Consider the following 21,957-nt stretch of genomic DNA (forward strand, 5'->3'; position numbering starts at 1 on the left):
TGTATATATATATATATATAAAGCATAGTATAAAGTATTTTTTCAATATATTTCCATATGTAATATCGAATACATCTTCAGCGAATCTGTCCGTTTTGAAGGTCTATAACGAAAAATCATTTTTAAAGATCGCTGCTCATTGGGACTTTTGATTACGTAGTCATAAATTAAAAGATATCCAACTTTTAAACAATTTCACTGAGACCACTGTTTCATAAGATTTGTGCGGAGTCCTTTGATTTTTATGTTGCTTTAATATAAGGTTTTCTAAAAATAAATATCTTTATCTATATTTTTTATATAAAAATCTATTGCGTGTAGTTTAAAAACAATTACACTGTAATCAAGAACTTCGCATCCAATGTAACTAATTAACAACACGTTATAAAAATATAAATTTAATTGTTTAAATTGACTAAATTGATAATTAACTTAAATTGACTTAAATTAGATTTAAATTTTTTTATGGAAGCTAATATCTTACCAAATTCATTTCGACAGCATCTTTCAATTTCGCATTCATTCGAAGACTCGCAGCGCAATGAAACATTATGTTCACCTCACTTATAAGATGGTCACTTTGTGACCAGATGTCACTGGTTCTTTAACAGTAAGACCCAAGTTATCCAAACATATGTCACTATTAAACGTTATTACTTTCTTCAAAACTTGAGGCTTTTCAGTTCGTATTTTTTGAAACATCTATATAAAAATATCAGTTCTAATTGCTAATCTCGTGCATATATTACCATTCATTGTTTAAAAACATTTTAGTTTGAATAACCTTAATTAATTTAATCTATTTATATTTAAAGTTTAATAATAAATTTTCGTAATATTTTCATTTGTACCTTTGATTCACATCATATGTCAAATAATAGAATAATGACGTTAAGTTTTTGAAATCTTATAACATTTTGAAGTACTATTAATTTAACAAATTATATAAAACATAATTTATATGTATATAATTAACTATGATAAAAAATTCCAAACGAAAAAGAGAAAGAGAGAGAGAGAGAAAGAAACACATCCCAGTTAGCATATATTCATTCCAAAAATGTTTTACAAATATTTCTTCGAAAAAAACATTTTATAACCGACTCTTGAAAACATTTCTAATTGATTAAAATGTCCACTTGAAAAATGTTAAGAGATATGTTTTTTTCTGTTAAAAAACATTTATAAAACGTTTTAAATACGTTTTTCTCTTTTACTTTTATTTATTTTATTTCTTAAACGTTTTCTTATGGAATTAATAAAATAATGCATTTATACATACTCTTTAAAAGTGAATCAGTATATTATCAGTGAAATTAATGAAAAAATTATCAGTGAACAGTAAATAGAGTCATTGATGCAGCAGTTATAAGTTTCTTATAGCACTGTAAATTAATAATATTTTACTAAAGCTATCAGTAATATTGTTTTAATCAATATTATTAGATTATAATTTATCTTTGCATAAAATTAAAATTAAAATAAAAATAAAATAAAAATAAAATATTAATAAATAAATAAAAATAAAATTAAAATAAAAATTTTATTTGTATTTACATGCATATATTAAACATGCATCTTAAATAGATAATGATTTATTTTACTTAAATATATAATAAACGGATCATTTTTGTTTATTGGCCTGATATTTATTTGTCCGATTTATAAAATCGATTTAATATCCTCTGAAGTTCCTCTATTCAGATTGTATCGGATATCAAATCGAAGTAATACTTTTAATTTTATCTATCTAGCCCTTTGCAAGTTTTATATAATTCTCATGATTAAAATTTAAGTACGATAAAAATTTCATCTTAAAATGACTTCTAAATTAGACTCCTAGGTCAAAGTCAAGGTCACCATCAAGTGCCTTATTTTGAGCCATACAACTTTTGTTCAAAACATTTTTCTCTAAAATGCATTATTTTCGAAATATTTGGCTGTTCCGAAACTTTTGGGACACTCTGTATATACATATGTGTATATACATGTGTGTATGTGCGCGCGCGCATGTGTGTGTTTATATGTATTGTATATAATTATTTTATGTGTGTGTGTGTGTGTGTGTGTGTGTGTGTATGTGTACGTATAATTTGAAATTAATTTAAAATTAATTTTAAAAATTAATTCTTATTTTGTCTATAGAAATGTAAAAAATACGTTTCCTTAATTATAATTTTAAAAATGTTTTTATAAAAACGTTTTTTATTAATGCTTTACGATTAAAAAACATTGAATACGTTTAAGAAACGTATAATAAAACGAACACCTGGGAACAAAATTGTGTGTGTATAATACATTTTATTCTAAAAACAAATTTTATATTATTTTTAAAAGTTATTAAAAAATGTATTTAGAAAAGTTAAAATGTCGCTAAATAGAAAAATTCTTATAAGAGATGTTATTTAGTCATTTTTACTCTTAAAGTATTCTTTATATTATACTATTATATTATATTATTAGCTAATAAGTCAATGAAGTTGATATAGCTTTCTTATTACAAATCTTGAATATAAGAATAAGAATCAATTTATAATTAACAATTTAATATAAAAATTAGTTGTATCAAATAAAAAAATTTAATAAAATCTAAATGGAAAATACAAATGTACAAATGTAATGTGATGTGATTCTTATAAGAATATGTCAGAATATATGAGGTGTGTTCAAAAAAAAAGGTGACTTTTCAAATTTCGCGGGCTACGTACATTCGATTTTGGAATTTTTTTTTTGTTATGTTGGTACACATGTCCCCAACATATGTTGATATTTAGTGCGTTCGAAAATATGTTTGGTTGGTGTTGGGAAAAAAGATAAAGTTGACGGTATTGAAAACTCCCAGTGCTGCGTTTCGTTTCTCCCACTGGGATCACTAGGATTAAAAAAATTTGCTACTTGAGATATTAAAAGAGGTAAATAAGTAGTTAAATATATATTTTATAATAATATGTTTAATAACATCACATATATTATTATTAATACAAACGTGTGTTTTATATTAATAATGCTATAATTATAATAAAGTGACATAATTTATCTAAAATGTGATTTAAATTTAATATTTGTATATCTGGTAACAACATTTTCCAAATAATCTGTTATTTTTGATACTATTTTCCTTTCATCTCTATTGTTATTACCTCTATTTTCGAATAAAATATTTTGTAATTCTTCATTATTATCATCACTATCTGAAGAAGAACTACTCGAAGATTCAAAAATGACGTTTTCGAAAAATATATTGTTCTATAATAATTAGTAAAATATATTGTTCTATAATAATTAGTAAAATATATTGTTCTATAATAATTAGTATAATTGCAACACTTTCATATATTGTACATACGATACAATACAATCTTAATGATCCCAGTGGGAGAAACGAAACGCAGCACTGGGAGTTTTCAATACTGCCAACTTTCTTTTTTCCCAACACCAACCAAACATATTTTCGAACGCACTAATTATCAGCTGTTTTGCATGTTTGGTTTGTTTTTCACAGATATAAGGGTTAGACGTGTTTTGGTGTGCTTGGCAATTTTTTGCTATCGAAAAAAATGGATCAAAAAATCTGTATTAAATTTTGTGTGAAAAATAAAATTAAGTGCTCTGACGTACTTGAAATGTTGACTGCGGCATTTGGCGAGTCTACTCTGAGCAAAAAAATGTTTACAAGTGGTACAAGCTCTTCACAGAAGGTCGAGAAGATGTTAATGACGATGCCCGCCCTGGACGCCCCAGCACGACCGATCAACAACCGATGACAACGTCGAAGCAGTGAAGAAAACTGTTATGGAGAATCGTCATACGGTCAATAAGGAATATTACCTTGAAATTATGCGCCGTTTACGTGAAGCAATACGAAAAAAACGTCCGGCATTGTGGAAGAACCAGTCATGGATATTGCACCACGATAATGCGCCAGCTCACACGTCGTTGCTTGTTCGTGATTTTTTGGCCAAAGTCAACACCGTAACCATGCCTCAGTCACCGTATTCACCGGACTTAGCCCCCTGCGACTTTTTCTTGTTCCCAAAAGACCCATGAAAGGACGGAGATTTGCCACGATTGAGGAGATAAAGACCGCATCGCTGGAAGAGCTCGAGACCATACCAAAAAGCGCATATCAAAAGTGCTTCGAGGATTGGAAAAAGCGCTAGCACAAGTGTATAATATCTAAGGGGGATTACTTTGAAGGGGACAAAATAGATATTAATAAATAAATAAATATTTTTTGAGAAAAATAATAAGTCACCTTTTTTTTTTGAACACACCTCGTATAGCAACATTATCCTGTGAAAAATTATCTTGACATTAAGGATACAATAAAGATAATATAAGGATAATATAATTCACACAATATCTTTCAGATAATTTGAATATATCTTCAAGTCGGTCATCGCAACTGCAACCTTTCTTGGCTCGCGTTAAGATATAGATTTTGTTGAGATCAGAACAGCTGTATAGCAACTTTTCTATAAGGACCTTGCCCATGAAACCAGAAGCACCAGTAATGAAGATGGTCTTGTCTTTGTAGAAAGATTGAATCTTAGATTTTGATTCATTCATAGCTAAAATTTACCGTATACTGTAAAATTTATAATCATGACAGAAAAATAGACAAAAAAAGAGGAAATATACTTTATTACGCGGTAAAACACAGGAAACTATACAAATTCGCTTTGCAGTATAATATTTATAGTGCTTATATTGTTATGAAATTACCCCAGGTAGTGCATATTCGTTTTAAAAACGTTTTATAAATTTTTTCAATTCGTTTTAAAAATGTTTCTTTGAAGCGTTTCATAAAACGTTTCTAATTGGTTAAAATGTCCAATTGAAAAACGATAAGAGATACGTTTCTTTTCTGATAAAAAAAAACGTTTAAAAAACATTTAAAATACGTTTAAAATACGGTTTTTTACATTAAGAGTTTGTTATACGTTCGTTATACGTTTATAATACACTTTTTAACGTTAAACATTTATTTTGTTATGGAATTAATAAAACAATGCATTCATACACACTCTAAATTTTAAAACGAGAAAGAGAGAGAGGGCGAGAGAGAGGAACACATCCCAGTTAGCACATATTCGTTTCAAAAATAATGTTTCTTTGAAATGTTTCATAACCGACTCTTGAAAACTTCTTTCTAATTGGTTAAAATATTCACTTGAAAAGATAAGAGATATGTATCTTTCTGATAAAAAAACGTTTAAAATACGGTTTTTTACGTTAAACGTTAGTTATATGTTCGTTATATGTTTAAAATTTTTTAACGTTAAACCTTTGTTTTCTCATGGAATTAATAAAACAATGCATTCATACACACTCTTTAAAAGTGAATTAATATATTATCAATAAAAACAGTAAATAGAGCACTGATACAGCAGTTACAACCCAGGTAGCACATATTCGTTTCAAAAACGTTTCACAAATGTTTCTTCGAAACGTTTTATAACCGACTCTTGAAAATGTTTCTGATTGGTTAAAATGTCCACTTGAAGAACGTTAAGAGATACGTTTCTTTTCTAACAAAAAAAACGTTTAAAAAATGTTTAAAATACATTTAAAATACATTTTTTCTCTTTTATTCGTAAAACGTTTCGTTTTTATGGAATTAATAAAGAATGCATTCATACACACTCTTTCAAAATGAATAAGAGTACTGAAAACAGTAAACAGAGTTACTGATATACAGTTCATATGCATTTATTATAGCACAGTAAATCAATAATATTTCGGTAATAGAATTAGTAACATTGACTGTTTTATTTAGTAATATTAATCTATCTTTATACTTCGTATAAAATTAAAAATTTTATTTATATTTATATGCATATTAAAACATAAATGTTAAATAGATGATGATTTATTTTACATCCTTAATATATAATGAACAGATCATTTTTCTTTATTCGTCGGACATGTCCGACTTATAATATCGATTTAATATCTGAAATTCTTCTATTGAGATTGTATCAGCAATTAAATCGAAGTGATACTTTTAATTTTATCTGTCGCCTCTTGTAAGCTTTATATAATCCTCATGATTAAAACGTAAGTACGAGAAAAATAGCGCGCCATAGTGGTAAACAAACGAACTAGCGATTACTGATTTTGCGATAAAATTTTACTTCCACTGACTATAATTAATAAGATATAAGATAAAGTAACAAAAAAGGAGCTACTAGAGATCAATGAAATACTGATTCTTACAATTAGTGATCTTATCCATATATTTGTAAATAGAAATTAATATAGTATATTTTCATACTAATTATACAGGGTGTCCGTCGATTTTCGACCTAAATGAAATAAATAAGTAGATTGGCTCGAATTAAGAAGGAATGACCTGCATTGTTTTGGGATTGTCGCAATAATTAACGAAATATTAAATAAAAAATATCGGCCAATCTGCATGAGTAAAAGCGCGCGGCGACGAGAGTCGTCCCACCGTAATCCGATACTACGAGCGCGGCGAAGCGGTGGGCGGGTCGCTCTCCGAGACATGATGGTGGTTTGCGATATACCGCAATACCGCGCCGAAAAATGACCCGTCCCCCCTTTTCGTGGCGAGAAAATGATGCGCTATCATTTCCACACCACTTTGTGGTAGATAGCATGGTGCGCTTTTTTTATAGTGGTTTTCCCCATAGGCCTATTCCACTCTCAATTTAAAAATTATTCAAAATGCTATTTACTATACGCTGAATATATCGTAAATGTAAAAAATTAATGGACAGTACCTTTACAAAAATTGATTCGTGGTTGAAAATCCCTCGATAAAATGTATTGCACGCGTTGATAATGTGATACGATGATAAAATTCTTCAAGAATCCTTTCTTCATCTCGTACACGAAGACGCACTGCTGGACCGGTTATCCCGATATTATGCACGACACTCAGTTTCACATAATTATTGCACAACACGTAAAATTGTACGTCCACTTGGTTTTCGTGCACGCCCGAGAAATGATTCCATGTAAATTGCGGCCGCACGATAAGTATTTTCTCCCGCTAGTCCGTATGCCACAATCATATCCGTATATTCCTGCAGAGTACACTTCATTTTCTCTGTTAATTTACTACGCAAACACAAGATTTTTATTAAAACGTCTTAGCTCTCGCACGCTGTTACCAGACTGCGTACGCCAGCAGCACGCAACTACAGCTGAGCGGACATGCGAGTGTAATCATAGTGCGCAGGCGTCGAACTCACACGTACGCTTACACTCACATGTCCGCTCAGCTGTCAGCTGTAGTTGCGTGCTGCTGGCGTACGCAGTCTGGTAACAGCGTGCGAGAGCTAAGACGTTTTAATAAAAATCTTGTGTTTGCGTAGTAAATTAACAGAGAAAATGAAGTGTACTCTGCAGGAATATACGGATATGATTGTGGCATACGGACTAGCGGGAGAAAATACTTATCGTGCGGCCGCAATTTACATGGAATCATTTCTCGGGCGTGCACGAAAACCAAGTGGACGTACAATTTTACGTGTTGTGCAATAATTATGTGAAACTGAGTGTCGTGCATAATATCGGGATAACCGGTCCAGCAGTGCGTCTTCGTGTACGAGATGAAGAAAGGATTCTTGAAGAATTTTATCATCGTATCACATTATCAACGCGTGCAATACATTTTATCGAGGGATTTTCAACCACGAATCAATTTTTGTAAAGGTACTGTCCATTAATTTTTTACATTTACGATATATTCAGCGTATAGTAAATAGCATTTTGAATAATTTTTAAATTGAGAGTGGAATAGGCCTATGGGGAAAACCACTATAAAAAAAGCGCACCATGCTATCTACCGCAAAGTGGTGTGGAAATGATAGCGCATCATTTTCTCGCCACGAAAAGGGGGGACGGGTCATTTTTCGGCGCGGTATTGCGGTATATCGCAAACCACCATCATGTCTCGGAGAGCGACCCGCCCACCGCTTCGCCGCGCTCGTAGTATCGGATTACGGTGGGACGACTCTTGTCGCCGCGCGCTTTTACTCATGCAGATTGGCCGATCTTTTTTATTTAATATTTCGTTAATTATTGCGACAATCTCAAAACAATGCAGGTCATTCCTTCTTAATTCGAGCCAATCTACTTATTTATTTCATTTAGGTCGAAAATCGACGGACACCCTGTATAATTAGTATGAAAATATACTATATTAATTTCTATTTACAAATATATGGATAAGATCACTAATTGTAAGAATCAGTATTTCATTGATCTCTAGTAGCTTCTTTTTTGTTACTTTATCTTATATCTTATTAATTATAGTCAGTGGAAGTAAAATTTTACCGCAAAATCAGTAATCGCTAGTTCGTTTGTTTACCACTATGGTGCGCTATTTTATATATGTATGTATGTATGTATATGTATATGTATGTACATATGTATATATAGGTTAAAATTAATTTGAAATTAATAAAAATTAGTTTTTATTTTGTCTATAGAAACGTAAAAAATACATTTCCTTAACTATGATATTAAAAGCGTTTCTATAGGAACGTTTCTTATTAATGCTTTACGGTTAAAAAATATTGGATATGTTTAAGAAACGTATATAAAACGATATGTAAAACGTATATAAAACCGTGTGCTACCTGCGTAGCGATTACTGATTTTGCGGTAAAATTTTACTTCTACTGACTATAATTAATAAGATATAAGAAAGTAACTAAAGTAACAAAAAAGTAACAAAAAAGAAGCGTTTCTACTAGAGATCAATGAACTGATTACTGATTCTTACAATTAGTAATCTTATTCATATATTTGTAAATAGAAATTAATATAGTATATTTTCATAATAATTATATATGGTATATATGTATGTATGTATGTATATGTATATGTGTATATACATATAGGTTAAAATTAATTTGAAATTAATAAAAATTAGTTTTTATTTTGTCTATAGAACGTAAAAAATACATTTCTTTAACTATGATTTTAAAAGCGTTTCTATAGAAACGTTTCTTATTAATGCTTTACGGTTAAAAAATATTGGATACGTTTAAGAAACGTATATAAAACGACCGTGTGCTACGTGGGAAGCCAACAAAACACCATTTGCGGGAAGTTTTACTTTTCCTGTTTAATTCAAAGAAAAGTGCTGCTGAAAGTCATCGAGTGCTGTTGGAAACTTACGGTGAACATACTCCATCGATAAAAACATGTGAATATTGATTTCGACGTTTTAGAAGTGGTGATTTCGATACAGTTGACAAAGAATGCTCTGGTCAACCGAAAAAGTTCGAAGATGAGAAATTGGAAGCATTACTCGACCAAGATTCATGTCAAACGCAAGATGAACTTGCTGAATCGTTGAATGTTGATCGTACAACAGTTTCTAAACGTTTAAATGCACTCGGCATGATTCAAAAGCAGGGAAATTGGATGCCATACGAATTAAAGCCGAGAGATGTTGAACGGCGATTTTTCACGTGTGAACAATTGCTTCAACGGCAAAAAAGAAAGGGTTTTTTGCATCGTATCATCACTGGCGATGAAAAATGGATACGCTACGATAATCCTAAGCGTAGAAAATCATGGGGTTTGCCTGGTCATGCATCGACGGCAAGGCCGAATATTCATGGTTCGAAGCTCATGTTCTGTATGTTTGGTGGGACCAGCTTGATGTTGTGTACTATGAGCTGCTTCAACCGAATGAAACCATCACTGGTGAACGCTACCGAACACAATTGATGCGTTTGAGCCGTGCATTGAAGGAAAAACGGCCGCAATTCGAGCAAAAGCACGATAAAGTAATTTTTCAACATGACAACGCTCGACCATATGTTGCTCGTGTAGTCAAAAAATACGTAGAAACGCTGAAATGGGATGTTTTACCTCACCCGCCATATTCACCAGATATTGCTCCATCAGATTACTACTTGTTCCGATCCATGGAACACGGCCTGGCTAAGCAGCGCTTCCAATCTTACGAAGATACGAAAAATTGTATCGATTGATGGATATCATCAAAACATGAGTTGTTCTTTCGACGCGGAATCCGTATGCTGCCAGAAAGATGGGAAAAAGTAGTGGCTAGCGATGGACAATACTTTGAAAAATACTATAATAATGTGCACAATTTTTCACAATAAAACCTTGAATTTACAAAAAAATCCCTCAAAATTAATTCACAGTCCTAGTACTAATGTCTGTAAATATACACCTTTAATAGTTAGTCTCAATATTACCCACTATAAATGTAAATTTTCACAAAAATTTTTTACAGTGTATGCAGGGCGCAATAGGCGATATGCTAAGGAGCACTATGCCATTAATAATACGCGAATTACGCGGACTACACTGACTTTGACTCGGAATCTTAATAATGCACCCACGATATACTGTTCAAGAGTGATGAATAGGAATCACTCAGCTGATGGCTCGAGCGGCACTGCAAAGCACGAAATATGTATTTTCGCGACAGCTGGAATGTACTGATATAGTTATATCGCGCACCTCTTTTTCTCGATTGTTTTTATGAGTTCGCTTACCCTCGCGTCAATGATTTCACTCGCACTCTAGGCACTTCTGTTCGTCTCTCTTACAGATCCGGCTCGAAGGATCATTCAGTGTAGCCGTGCCTTCGATTAACACGATCGCATTAAAAATATTTATTTTTTTCGTCGGTGAGAGAGGTAGCCGAAATCACAAGAGTTAAATTATTTTTATTTAAGAAAAAAAAAATCTTCTCTTAAGTGGCGTCTACAATGAGATTTTAAGGAGACTTAAGGTGTAAGACTTAAGAAATTGACCAATAACAGTCAAGTATTAAGAGAACATTCGATTGTGATTAGTCAATTTCTTGAGTCTTACGCCTTAAGTCTCCTTAAAATCCCATTGTAGACGCCGCATTACGGACCGCCCGAGCGCGTTTCGAACTTCAGCTCGTGAAAAAAAGTAATATTTTTACGGACAAAGATGAGCGGCGTGTACTTCGTGTGACTTCTAGTTGTACAATGAATCTTTTTGAGAACAAGGAATAAGATAACGAATTATCCAAACAAAACATCGAGTCAGATCGTTCGATTATTTCGACCAATCGTAGATCGACAAAGATACCTTTGATGGAAGATATGTTTGTCTTGATCTGGATATTGACTCTTTGACGTAAAGCCCGAAAAAACTAAATCAAAATATCTGCCTTTGTTCGCAAAAATAACGTTTCATTTGAGAATTATTCGAGAAGACTCTTAAATCTAACGACTTTATAATATAATACAAACTTTCTTGAACAACTTTTTAATTTCTTTATTATTTTTTAAAGGTGAGTAAAAAAACTTATTAAAAAGTTTACTCGTAATAATAACTAGTATAATTATTTTTTAAAATATTACTTATTTTAGAGTATATGATATTTAATGTGATCCGCTGATCCTTCCCTAGTAATTTCTACATCGCCTTCTTTACCCTTGTCTTTCGATATCATTGATTCAAATTCTCTGGATTCCTCAATTGAAGATGTCGTATAAGTACTCTTCTCGTTGAATGTAACGTCTCTAATTACCGAAATTCTTTTGGTACTGGGATTGAAGAGGCGATAGCTCGCAGTATTTTCTTGATATTCTACGAGAATAACTTTCCTTGCTTTAATATCTTTTTAAGGCATAAATAATATTAATAAACGCTTATAAATAAATTTTAAAATATAAAAATTAGTAAGATAGTAAAAAAAGGAACTGTGTGGAAAAAATATTCTATGTAAAATTTTGAGTTAAGTTTATTCAAGATTAAAAGAAAAAGATCAGTGTTTAAGATTGTAAAATTAATTTTCGTTTTGAAAATTATGAGATTATAATTGCTGATGAACTGTTGACTCCTGATCTGTTATAAAACTTTATTTTGCCCATTAGAATTGCAACATTAGAGATCAGTTCCATCGGTTAAATTTTTCACGTGATGATTCCTTTGTCCGCAAGAATTTATCTTTTCCTGCATAGACATCTCTCCTAATGTAATAGTATGCGTTGAAGCACTTGACGATATTGTATTCGTTGTGGATTGAGCTTTTGTAATAAATCCACTGCATCCGAATCGCTTCAGTAACATCCGTTTGATCTTTTTTTTGCACACAAATATGATAAATGTGCAGAAATTTTGTACAATGTCCATCAAATTAATAGCATATGAAGTGTAAATTGATAAATTTCCAGACAACCATGTTGCTGTCATCAGGGACCATTTTATGCCAATTACTATAAACAGCATGATAAATAGCTTCAGATACAAATTGAACCTGCAAACAAACAAACATATAATAACAATTATAAATACTATTAATCAAGTTATCTTTTTCATTTTTATTTTTGAATTCATTAATCACATTACATTGCTTCTTAGCTCACAATCAGTGAGCAATTGTGTTTCTGCATGCTCCTATTATATATAATAATGTGATTCTCACTTTACCTTTTTTTGATTAGATTAGATATTTTATATATAATTGCATATAAAATTTTACAAAAAAAATTTATATATGCGAAACTTTATCTTCTTTTTTCAAATTTGATTTTTAAAAAAATAATGAAAAAATACTCTTTAAAAGTATTCTATATATATTTTAAATGCATGATTGTTGATCAATAAAATAAATATAATTTTATTTCAACGTCAGGGTCTTTAAAAAGTTCCGGAATGCTAAAATATCTCGAAAACGAACACTTTAATAAAAAACTATAATAAAAAATATGTAAGAGACAAAGTTGTAGGACTAAATAAAATGCACCTAATGATGATAAGAATTTAAGACCTTAGATGAAGTACTCAAGATCATGAAGGTCAGGTTGTTTTTTTTTAATGAAACTCCCTATTTTTTATTATATATTCTTATAGCTTATTTCAACAGCTTTCCAAAACACTATAATTAAGTATTTTTTCGTTAGGTACATCTCGACGAGTTATGAGGCTTGAAATCATTTCTTAATTTTACATAAACCGTAAAATGTCTTGTAAAATATTCATGTTTCGATTACCTCACCTTAATATTTTTATGTACAAAATAATGAGAGGAATTAATTGGTCTAAAGAAAACACATAGTTGTTTCGAAAAAAAATGTAATTGTTAATTGCAAATTACATTTTTTTTCGAAACAATTATTTGTTTACATCAATTGATCCTCTCATTATTTTCTACATAAAGTATTAAAGTGAGATAACCGAAAAATGTATATTTTACAAGACATTTTACGGTTTATGTAAAATTAAGAAATAATTTCAAGCTTTATAACTCGAGGTGTATCTAAAGAAATAATACTTAATTATATATTTATTCGGAAAGCTCTTGAAATAAGCTATAAGAATATACAAAAAAAATGGAGAGTGCCATTTAAAAAATCAACTTGACCTTCATATGACCTTGAGTACTTCATCTACGGTCAAATTCTTATCATGATTAAGTACATTTTATTTAGTCCTGCAACTTTGTTTCTTACATATTTTTCATTATAGTTGATCGTTTTCGAGATATTTTAGCGTTCCTGGACTTTTTGAAGACCCTGTATATTAAGGCTAAATTTACATGTTAATAGAAAGAAAAAAAGAATAGAAATATATATATATATATATATATACAGGGTGTTGAAAAATTAAGTGCCATAAATTTGTGTGATGAAAGAAGGAATCAATATAAGCATTTTAAGTATAGGAACCGTGGGTCGGCGATGCTTAGTTACGGCGTGACAAGGGTTTAATTAAATTATCACAATGTCTGCAATACAATGATTTTATTCGGTTAATTTTAGATGTTTATAATAAATGTTCGAAATTACGACCGCCAACGTTCCGACAAAAATCAGAACGACGGAGCAATGATTCCCGCGTTCTTTGGAATATTCCAGGAGTTTGTCGGATAGTTTCAGACGCCTCAACGATGCGAGCGACCAGATCCTCCTTGGATTCAACCGGTTCGGAATAAATCATATTTTTCATTGCAGAAGTAGAAATCGAGAGGCGTCAAATCTGGTGACCTTGCAGGCCACGCCACAGGTCCATCCCGCCCGATCCATCTGTTGCCGAAAGTCTCTGTCAGATGATTGCGTGCTTCAGCCGTAAAGTGCGCTGGGGCACCGTCGTGCTGAAACCACATGACTCTTCTGATTGCGAGTGGTACTTCCTCCAAAAGTTCCGGCAGGACTTGCTGCAGAAATATTAAATAATTGTGTCTATTGAGTCTGGGAGGCATAAGATAGAGCTCGCGTAGCAGACGTTGTGACAATATTCCAAAGAACGCGGGAATCATTGCTCCGTCGTTCTGATTTTTGTCGGAACGTTGGCGGTCGTAATTTCGAACATTTATTATAAACATCTAAAATTAATCGAATAAAATCATTGTATTGCAGACATTGTGACAATTTAATTAAACCCTTGTCACGCCGTAACTAAGCGTCGCCGACCCACGGTTCCTATACTTAAAATGCTTATATTGATTCCTTCTTTCATCACACAAATTTATGGCACTTAATTTTTCAACACCCTGTATACATATATACAGGGTGAGCCATTTTAATCTATAATTGCAAATTTCTCCAAAACTATGCCAGATACAAAAAAATGATTGCTATGAAAATTGTAGAGGATGAAGGGGGACATCTGACTGTGCCAATAACTTTGACCTTGAGATCAATTTTCAAGGTCATTTGAAGGTGAAGGTCATTTTTAAAAATTAGAACCCCTATTTTTGACACCGGATTTAGAAGGAGCGTAAAATTTTACGTTAGAAGTGATATTTGAAAAAAAAATCTGAGCTCAAGAAGGTCAAAATCAAGGTCAATAATTAATTATTAATTTTTTGGTTTTTTTTTACTCTTATTTTTAGCGTTACCCGGAAATAACGACGTGGACGTAGTAAGTTCTGTTTCCTTCAGGGTGCTTTATTTTTGTGAGTCCCCTTGCCTCTCAGTATTTTATCAATCACCCACGGAGTAGCTGTTCGAAATTGCCTCCGTTTGCTCCAAGGCACAAATTCATACTTGATTGAAATTGAAACCAAGCTTAGCATTAGAGTATTGTAACTGTAAAACACATTTTTAAAAATGGCTGACTATCCTCCTAATGAAATTGTTGATATGATATTAATTTTAGGGGAATGTCATAACAATTGTGCTGCTGCGTCAAGGCTTTATGCTCAATGTTTTCCAGGTAGGAGACATTCAAGCAACATAACAATAAGAGGATTGACTCAAAGAGCTCGCAATGGACATCTTGTTCGGCAACGACGATGTCATGATTATAACGAAAATGATGCGCGAGCTGTTGCTGTTCTAGCAATGGTTCATTATGATCCTTATATTAGTACTCGCCAAATTGAAAGAGAAACAGACCACAAAGAACAGTTTCAAGAATTTTAAAAGCTCTAAAGTATCATCCATATCACATCACTATAACACAAGCTTTAAGGCCGAATCATTTTCAATTGCGTATAGACTTTTGCCAATGGGCTTTACGAAAAATACAGGATGATCCTCATTTTTTTGAGTACGTGCTTTTCTCTGATGAGGCCACATTTTATAGCGACGGACAACTTAATAGACACAATTGTCATTATTGGTCGGATGAAAACCCTCACTGGTACAGACCTTTAGACCATCAAAATCGATGGGATCTTATGGTATGGTGTGGAATGGTAAATGGCTATTTAATTGGTCCTTATTTTTTTGAAGAAAATGTTAATAGGAACAGCTACTTACAGTTGCTAAGAGAGCACCTACCAGGGCTATTAGAAAATGTTGACTTAGCAACTAGACAGAGAATGTGGTTCCAACAAGATGATGCACCGCCACATTACGCACTCATCGTCCGTGCCTTTTTGAATAATCAATAATAGGTGAATAGGACGAGGTGGTCCAGTTGCGTGGCCTCCTTGCTCACCAGACCTCACACCGCCAGACTTTTATTTGTGGAGATACTTAAAAAATGTTGTTTTTGCTCAACGGACTACAACAAAGGATGATATGATGGAACGCATTCGCAGAGCCTGCGCAGCTGTCCCTAGAAACACTTTGCTTTCAACAGTGAGAAATTTTGAGCGACGTTTAAATTTGTGCCTTGGAGCAAACGGAGGCAATTTCGAACAGCTACTCCGTGATAAAATACTGGTGAGAAAATACTGGTGAGAAAATACTGGTGAGAAGCAAGGGGACTCACAAAAATAAAGCACCCCAGATGTGAGAGGCAAGGGGACTCACAAAAATAAAACACCCCGAAGGAAACAGAACTTACCACGTCCACGTCGTTGTTTCCAAGTAATGCTAAAAATAAGAGTAAAAAAAAACCAAAAAATTAATAATTAATTATTGACCTTGATTTTGACCTTCTTGAGCTCAGATTTTTTTTTCAAATATCACTTCTAACGTAAAATTTTACGCTCTTTCCAAATCCGATGTCAAAAATAGGGGTTCTAATTTTAAAAAATGACCTTGACCTTTAAATGACCTTGAAAATTGATCTCAAGATCGAAGTTATTAGCACAGTCAGATGTCCCCCTTCATCATCTACAATTTTCATAGCAATCATTTTTTTGTATCTGGCGTAGTTTTGGAAAAATTTGCAATTATAGATTAAAATGGCTCACCCTGTATATATATATATATATATATATATATATATATATATATATAACATATATTTGACAGTTTGACAGTTTTTAACAAACACTTAAAAGAAATAAAGTTAAAAAAAGGGAAAAAAGAAGATAAAGGAGAAGGAGAGGCGAATAGAAAGATATATATATATATTTATATTTATATTTATATATTTATTATATATATATATATATATATATTTATATATTTATATATTTATTATATATATATATATATACAGGGTCTACCAAAAGTGTGGAAACCCCTAAATATCTCGGAAAATATACGTTTTACAGAAAAGTGTTTCCAACAAAAGTTGTAGGGTTTAAGAAGATCTATATACTGATTCTATCAGTTTGACCTTGGATGGCGTCGTCAAGGTCAGGTCAAGGTCACATTGACTTTTTTAAATGACACCCCCTACATTTGATTGCATATTCTTATAGCTTAATTCAAGAGCTTTCCAAAACACTATAATAATGTTCATTTTTATTAAGTACTTTGCGAGTTATGAGGGTTGAATGATAGAGTAGCGCCGGTATTAACATTATCCAAGGTGTACTACATGGAGGTTACTCGCTCGGATTTGCATCTGTTGTGTGTGTGATCCAGCTAACTAAGGCAAGATCGATTCCTCAACATATCCTCATATTTCGCTGAAGTCAAATTGCCAAAAAATTGCTCCATAAAACGTGTATGAAACGTCTCGTTAGTTCCTTCATTTACCGCTATGTGACGCACTACATGCAGTCTAACTCGCATTTAAAATTCAACTAAGAATGTATAAAGCTATCAAAGAACGAGCACCTTCTAACTTCAGCTTTGAGTAAGCAGAAATTAATTGTTATCGTCCAAATACAACGTACGATTAATTAAAATTAAACGTTTTAAAAATGGCTGGCGACTTGTCGGAACGTGAAAGAATCACTATCCTCATGATGCGTGGATGGGGTGATAACGAAAGATCGTTCTCTGATGTCGTTCGATTATTTAATGACACGTATCCGAACCGTCGAATTAATAAGTCCACTGTGTTAAAAACAATAGAACGTTTTAGACAAACTGGTAGCGTAAGAAATCGCTCTAAGTCAGGAAGACCATTGTCTGCAACCAACGAAGAAAAACAACTTGATGTTCTGCAGACATTTATTGAAGATCCCAATTCTAGTGTTCAGAGAGTCGCTCAAACTCACGATATTGCTCCCATGTCGGTTTGGAGAATTTTAAAGAAGAACAAGTTCCATCCATATAAATTGCAATACGTTCAAGAATTGCAAAACGGAGATGAGGAGCGTCGTATACATTTCTGTGAAAGAATGATGGCACTAATAGATGTCCGGCCCATCTTCCCTTATCAAATTGTTTTCACAGACGAGGCAACTTTTACCTTAACGGGAGAAGTTAATAATCAAAATTTTCGTTTCTGGTCAGATGAGAATCCGAATTGGGTGCGGGAAACTCACACACAACATCCACAAAAAATAAATGTATGGTGCGGAATAATAGATGGCTATTTAATAGGGCCGTTTTTTTTTGAAGAATATTTGAACGCTCAAAGGTATGAGAGATTACTTGTTGATCAAATAATTCCAGCCATACAGAATACTTTTCCAAATAATTTCCAAGAAATATGGTTTCAGCATGATGGAGCTCCTGCTCATTTTGGTGCAGGACCACGTCGTATTTTAAATGAGACTTTTCCGCTACGGTGGATAGGAAGAAGGAACGGAAATGAGGGAGGAGAGGATTGGCCACCTCGGTCACCAGATCTAACTCCTCTTGATTATTATCTATGGGGATATCTGAAGAGTAAGGTTTACAGAACAAAACCTAAAACCATTCACGAATTGATACAGCGAATAAGGGATGAAATGGCTTTGATACCTTTTGAAACGAATCGTAAAGTCATTTCTACATTCTACCAAAGATTAGCATATTGTCAGGAAGTAAATGGCAGCCACTTTCAGCATTTACTTTAACACATTGAAACACATTTGCAATCGTTTGGTGCAACCTAACCTGATCTCTGTATACACGCACCGCACGCACGCACACGCACACATTTCGAACAATTATTATGATAAATGAGCATCCACAAATTTATTTACTGTTTACTATGTCGATTGCTTTCCAGGTCTTTAAATGCTCGATTGTAATTTGGTTGGGTCTTTGCTTTTGCTGACTGGATCCACGACCGATCTTGCCTTAGTTAGCTGGATCACACACACAACAGATGCAAATCCGAGCGAGTAACCTCCATGTAGTACACCTTGGATAATGTTAATACCGGCGCTACTCTATCATTCAACCCTCATAACTCGCAAAGTACTTAATAAAAATGAACATTATTATAGTGTTTTGGAAAGCTCTTGAATTAAGCTATAAGAATATGCAATCAAATGTAGGGGGTGTCATTTAAAAAAGTCAATGTGACCTTGACCTGACCTTGACGACGCCATCCAAGGTCAAACTGATAGAATCAGTATATAGATCTTCTTAAACCCTACAACTTTTGTTCGAAACACTTTTCTGTAAAACGTATATTTTCCGAGATATTTAGGGGTTTCCACACTTTTGGTAGACCCTGTATATATATATATATATATATATATATATATATATATATATATATAATCTACAATTCAAGTCGATATTTAAATCAAATATACTTACAATAATAAAAGTAGTAGACGCAGATTATAAGAACTATAACGACAAAACTTAACATCAATAATAAGTAATATTTTTTCCCTATTATTCCACGATTGCTCGGAATATCTATATTAAGCAAAAATATAATTTTAATATTTTCGTCGATGTATGTTTTTATAAATTTATTTTTACTTATAACTTTAATATAAAATATAATTTTTTAAATTTTAGGCCTATTCATATCTAACAAAATTAGAATTAATAAGAATTAAAAACTAATTAGAATAAGAAATTAGAAATAATATCTACGCAGCACAGAATGTTACAACTACTTTGCAACAATATTGCAATATTACAAATATATTTTCACTTTATTTACGATTACGATATTAATCTTAAAAGATAATATATCTTTTTATTATATTAAGAATAGATACTATTATATCTATCATTATATTTTTCTATGCATGTTTATGCATAGAAAATTTTCTATGCATGTTTATTTTTCACATGTAAATAAATATAAATATAACAGATTTTTTAAATTTTTAAATAAATATATAATTAGTAATCTATAGTTAATTCTATAATTAATATATATATGTGTATAAAGTACTCATTATAGGAGTATACGAGTATAGAACATTTAAAATAAAAAAAGTGATTCGTAAGTAAGAGTTTAATTTTGCATAAAAATGTAACATTTTATGTTATATGATTATGTTTAAATATAATTTTGCAATATATTATCTTAGATATGATTATCTTAGATATTGCAAACCTCTATTTATATAAAGCTTTTTAATTAAATTTAATGTTTTTAAGATATTCATCCATCAAAAACGAAAATATGGTTGCAATAATATTGCATTCTTCCCAATATATTACACTGTAATATTGCTACAATATTTCATTGTAAGAAGCATCTTAACTTCATCTTAACTTCATCTTAACTTCATAACAATCTTGTAACAATAACTAAGCAGAATATCACAATCGATTTGCAATATTGCAATATTTCAATAAAATTATTCTTTAATATATCCATGCAATCTTATTGTACTGTATGGGTATCTTCGTTTGCTTACCAAGTGTTGAAAAAATAAATCTTTCATCAGTCGGCCATGTAAAATTTTCCTCATATTCGGGAAATCTCAATATCAAGCGAAACATGTATAAGGTTCCCGATTGTAAATTTTCGACATGGTATGTTACTTCTTTGTTATAATTCATTGTAATATAATTCATTGTTTGCCACTTTTCTGCTACAATATCTTTGTACTCTAGTGTACAAAACATCGACAGATTAATGTTGGAGATCCATGAAATGTTCATGCTATTTATTTTAACCTCGCTCAAAGTAATATTATTTGATTCTGAGTATATGTGAACGATCTTGCTTAAACTCTCGTTGTAGAAATCGCTGAAATTAATTGGATACACACGCACGTATATCAAGTAATCTTGTACAAGTAGCGACAAGTTAATCTTTGTGAAAAATCTGCCTCCTGTTGTACGTTTCGGCATATTGATAAATTGTTTGCTCTTTTGTTGCGTGCCGTTCACTAATGTAACTGACTTCCAATGCACTTCGTAAGTCACGGGCACGCAGTTCACATTCTTAGGTGGCATCCAATGAACTGCTGCTATAGTAGGCGTCAAAGCAAGAACACTTATGTTTTCTGGTGCATTAAGCTTGCCCGAATTAGTTTTTATTGATATCACATTCGAATCGAATGGATTTATTGATAATTGATCAAAGTAAAAATTGCTTAAAGTAAACTTCAACTTATACTCTGTAAATGGTGTTAAATTCTGAATCTCGTAATATCGCTCGCACGTTACATATCGCAGTACATTGAATTTTTCAGGTTTGTTGAGATTGTTGTCTAAACAACTTATGGAGATAGTATATATAGTAGTTGGTAAATTATATTTTTTACATTCACTCTTTACAACCGGGTCCGGAAGATTCACAACGATGCTATTTGCCGTTGCATTCACATTCTCAAAATTATAAACTTTCTCAGGTATCAGGCATCTCATTGGATATGTTTGTAAAGGTTTATTAAAAGCGTAAACTTTATCAAATATTTCATGTGATCTTATTATTACCTTTTCAACATATTCGGCTGCATTTATGGTCTTGAGACTTGCATATTTCTTGTTCAAAACGTAGAGAGTAAATTGAAACGCTTGTTCACTTGCTAAAATGTAAATATTTGTTTTGTCAATCGTCATAGTTTCCAATAGAATGTTATCACTTATGTCTCTCTTGTGTAAAATCTCATTGCACATAAAAACGATAGTGTCTGTTACAAATATGCGATCTCTACTTAACCAGTAAATTAACGGCTCCTCATTATTCATGTTATCAACTATCATATCCTGAACAGAATCTATATAATGTAATAGGCAAGAGGATGCATTTATTCGAACAATTTGCACAATTTTTTTATCGAGATGATATTTCATTATATCATATTCTGTGTTCGCCCAATTGTATGATACGTAATATAAAATTCTAAAAAATATGTAATAATTTTACTCTCATTTTTACTTTCATTATAAAACATTATTTTAACAGAAAACAGAAATTTGTTTGTAGTGAAAAAACAAAAATTCGAAATTATTATAATTATATTATAACTTATTATCTTAAAACCACGTAGAATTATGAAAAAATTACAAATATGCATAATCT

General features: G+C 31.8%; 1 protein-coding gene across 1 annotated transcript; it reads right to left on the reverse strand.

Moving 5' to 3' along the window:
- Positions 1 to 472: 472 nt before the first annotated feature.
- On the reverse strand, positions 473 to 4,583 carry LOC105258493 (fatty acyl-CoA reductase 1-like). The gene is made up of 3 exons (XM_025409147.1): positions 4,357 to 4,583; positions 4,256 to 4,293; positions 473 to 602 (listed from the first exon to the last, which is right to left on the reverse strand). Exons 1-3 carry the CDS (start codon positions 4,567 to 4,569, stop codon positions 473 to 475), a joined length of 381 nt encoding a protein of 126 aa, XP_025264932.1. The 5' UTR covers positions 4,570 to 4,583.
- Positions 4,584 to 21,957: the final 17,374 nt, after the last annotated feature.

Source organism: Camponotus floridanus, unplaced genomic scaffold, assembly GCF_003227725.1.
Source record: "Camponotus floridanus strain SB8 unplaced genomic scaffold, Cflo_v7.5 scaffold243, whole genome shotgun sequence".
NCBI classification, from domain to species: Eukaryota; Metazoa; Arthropoda; class Insecta; order Hymenoptera; family Formicidae; genus Camponotus; species Camponotus floridanus.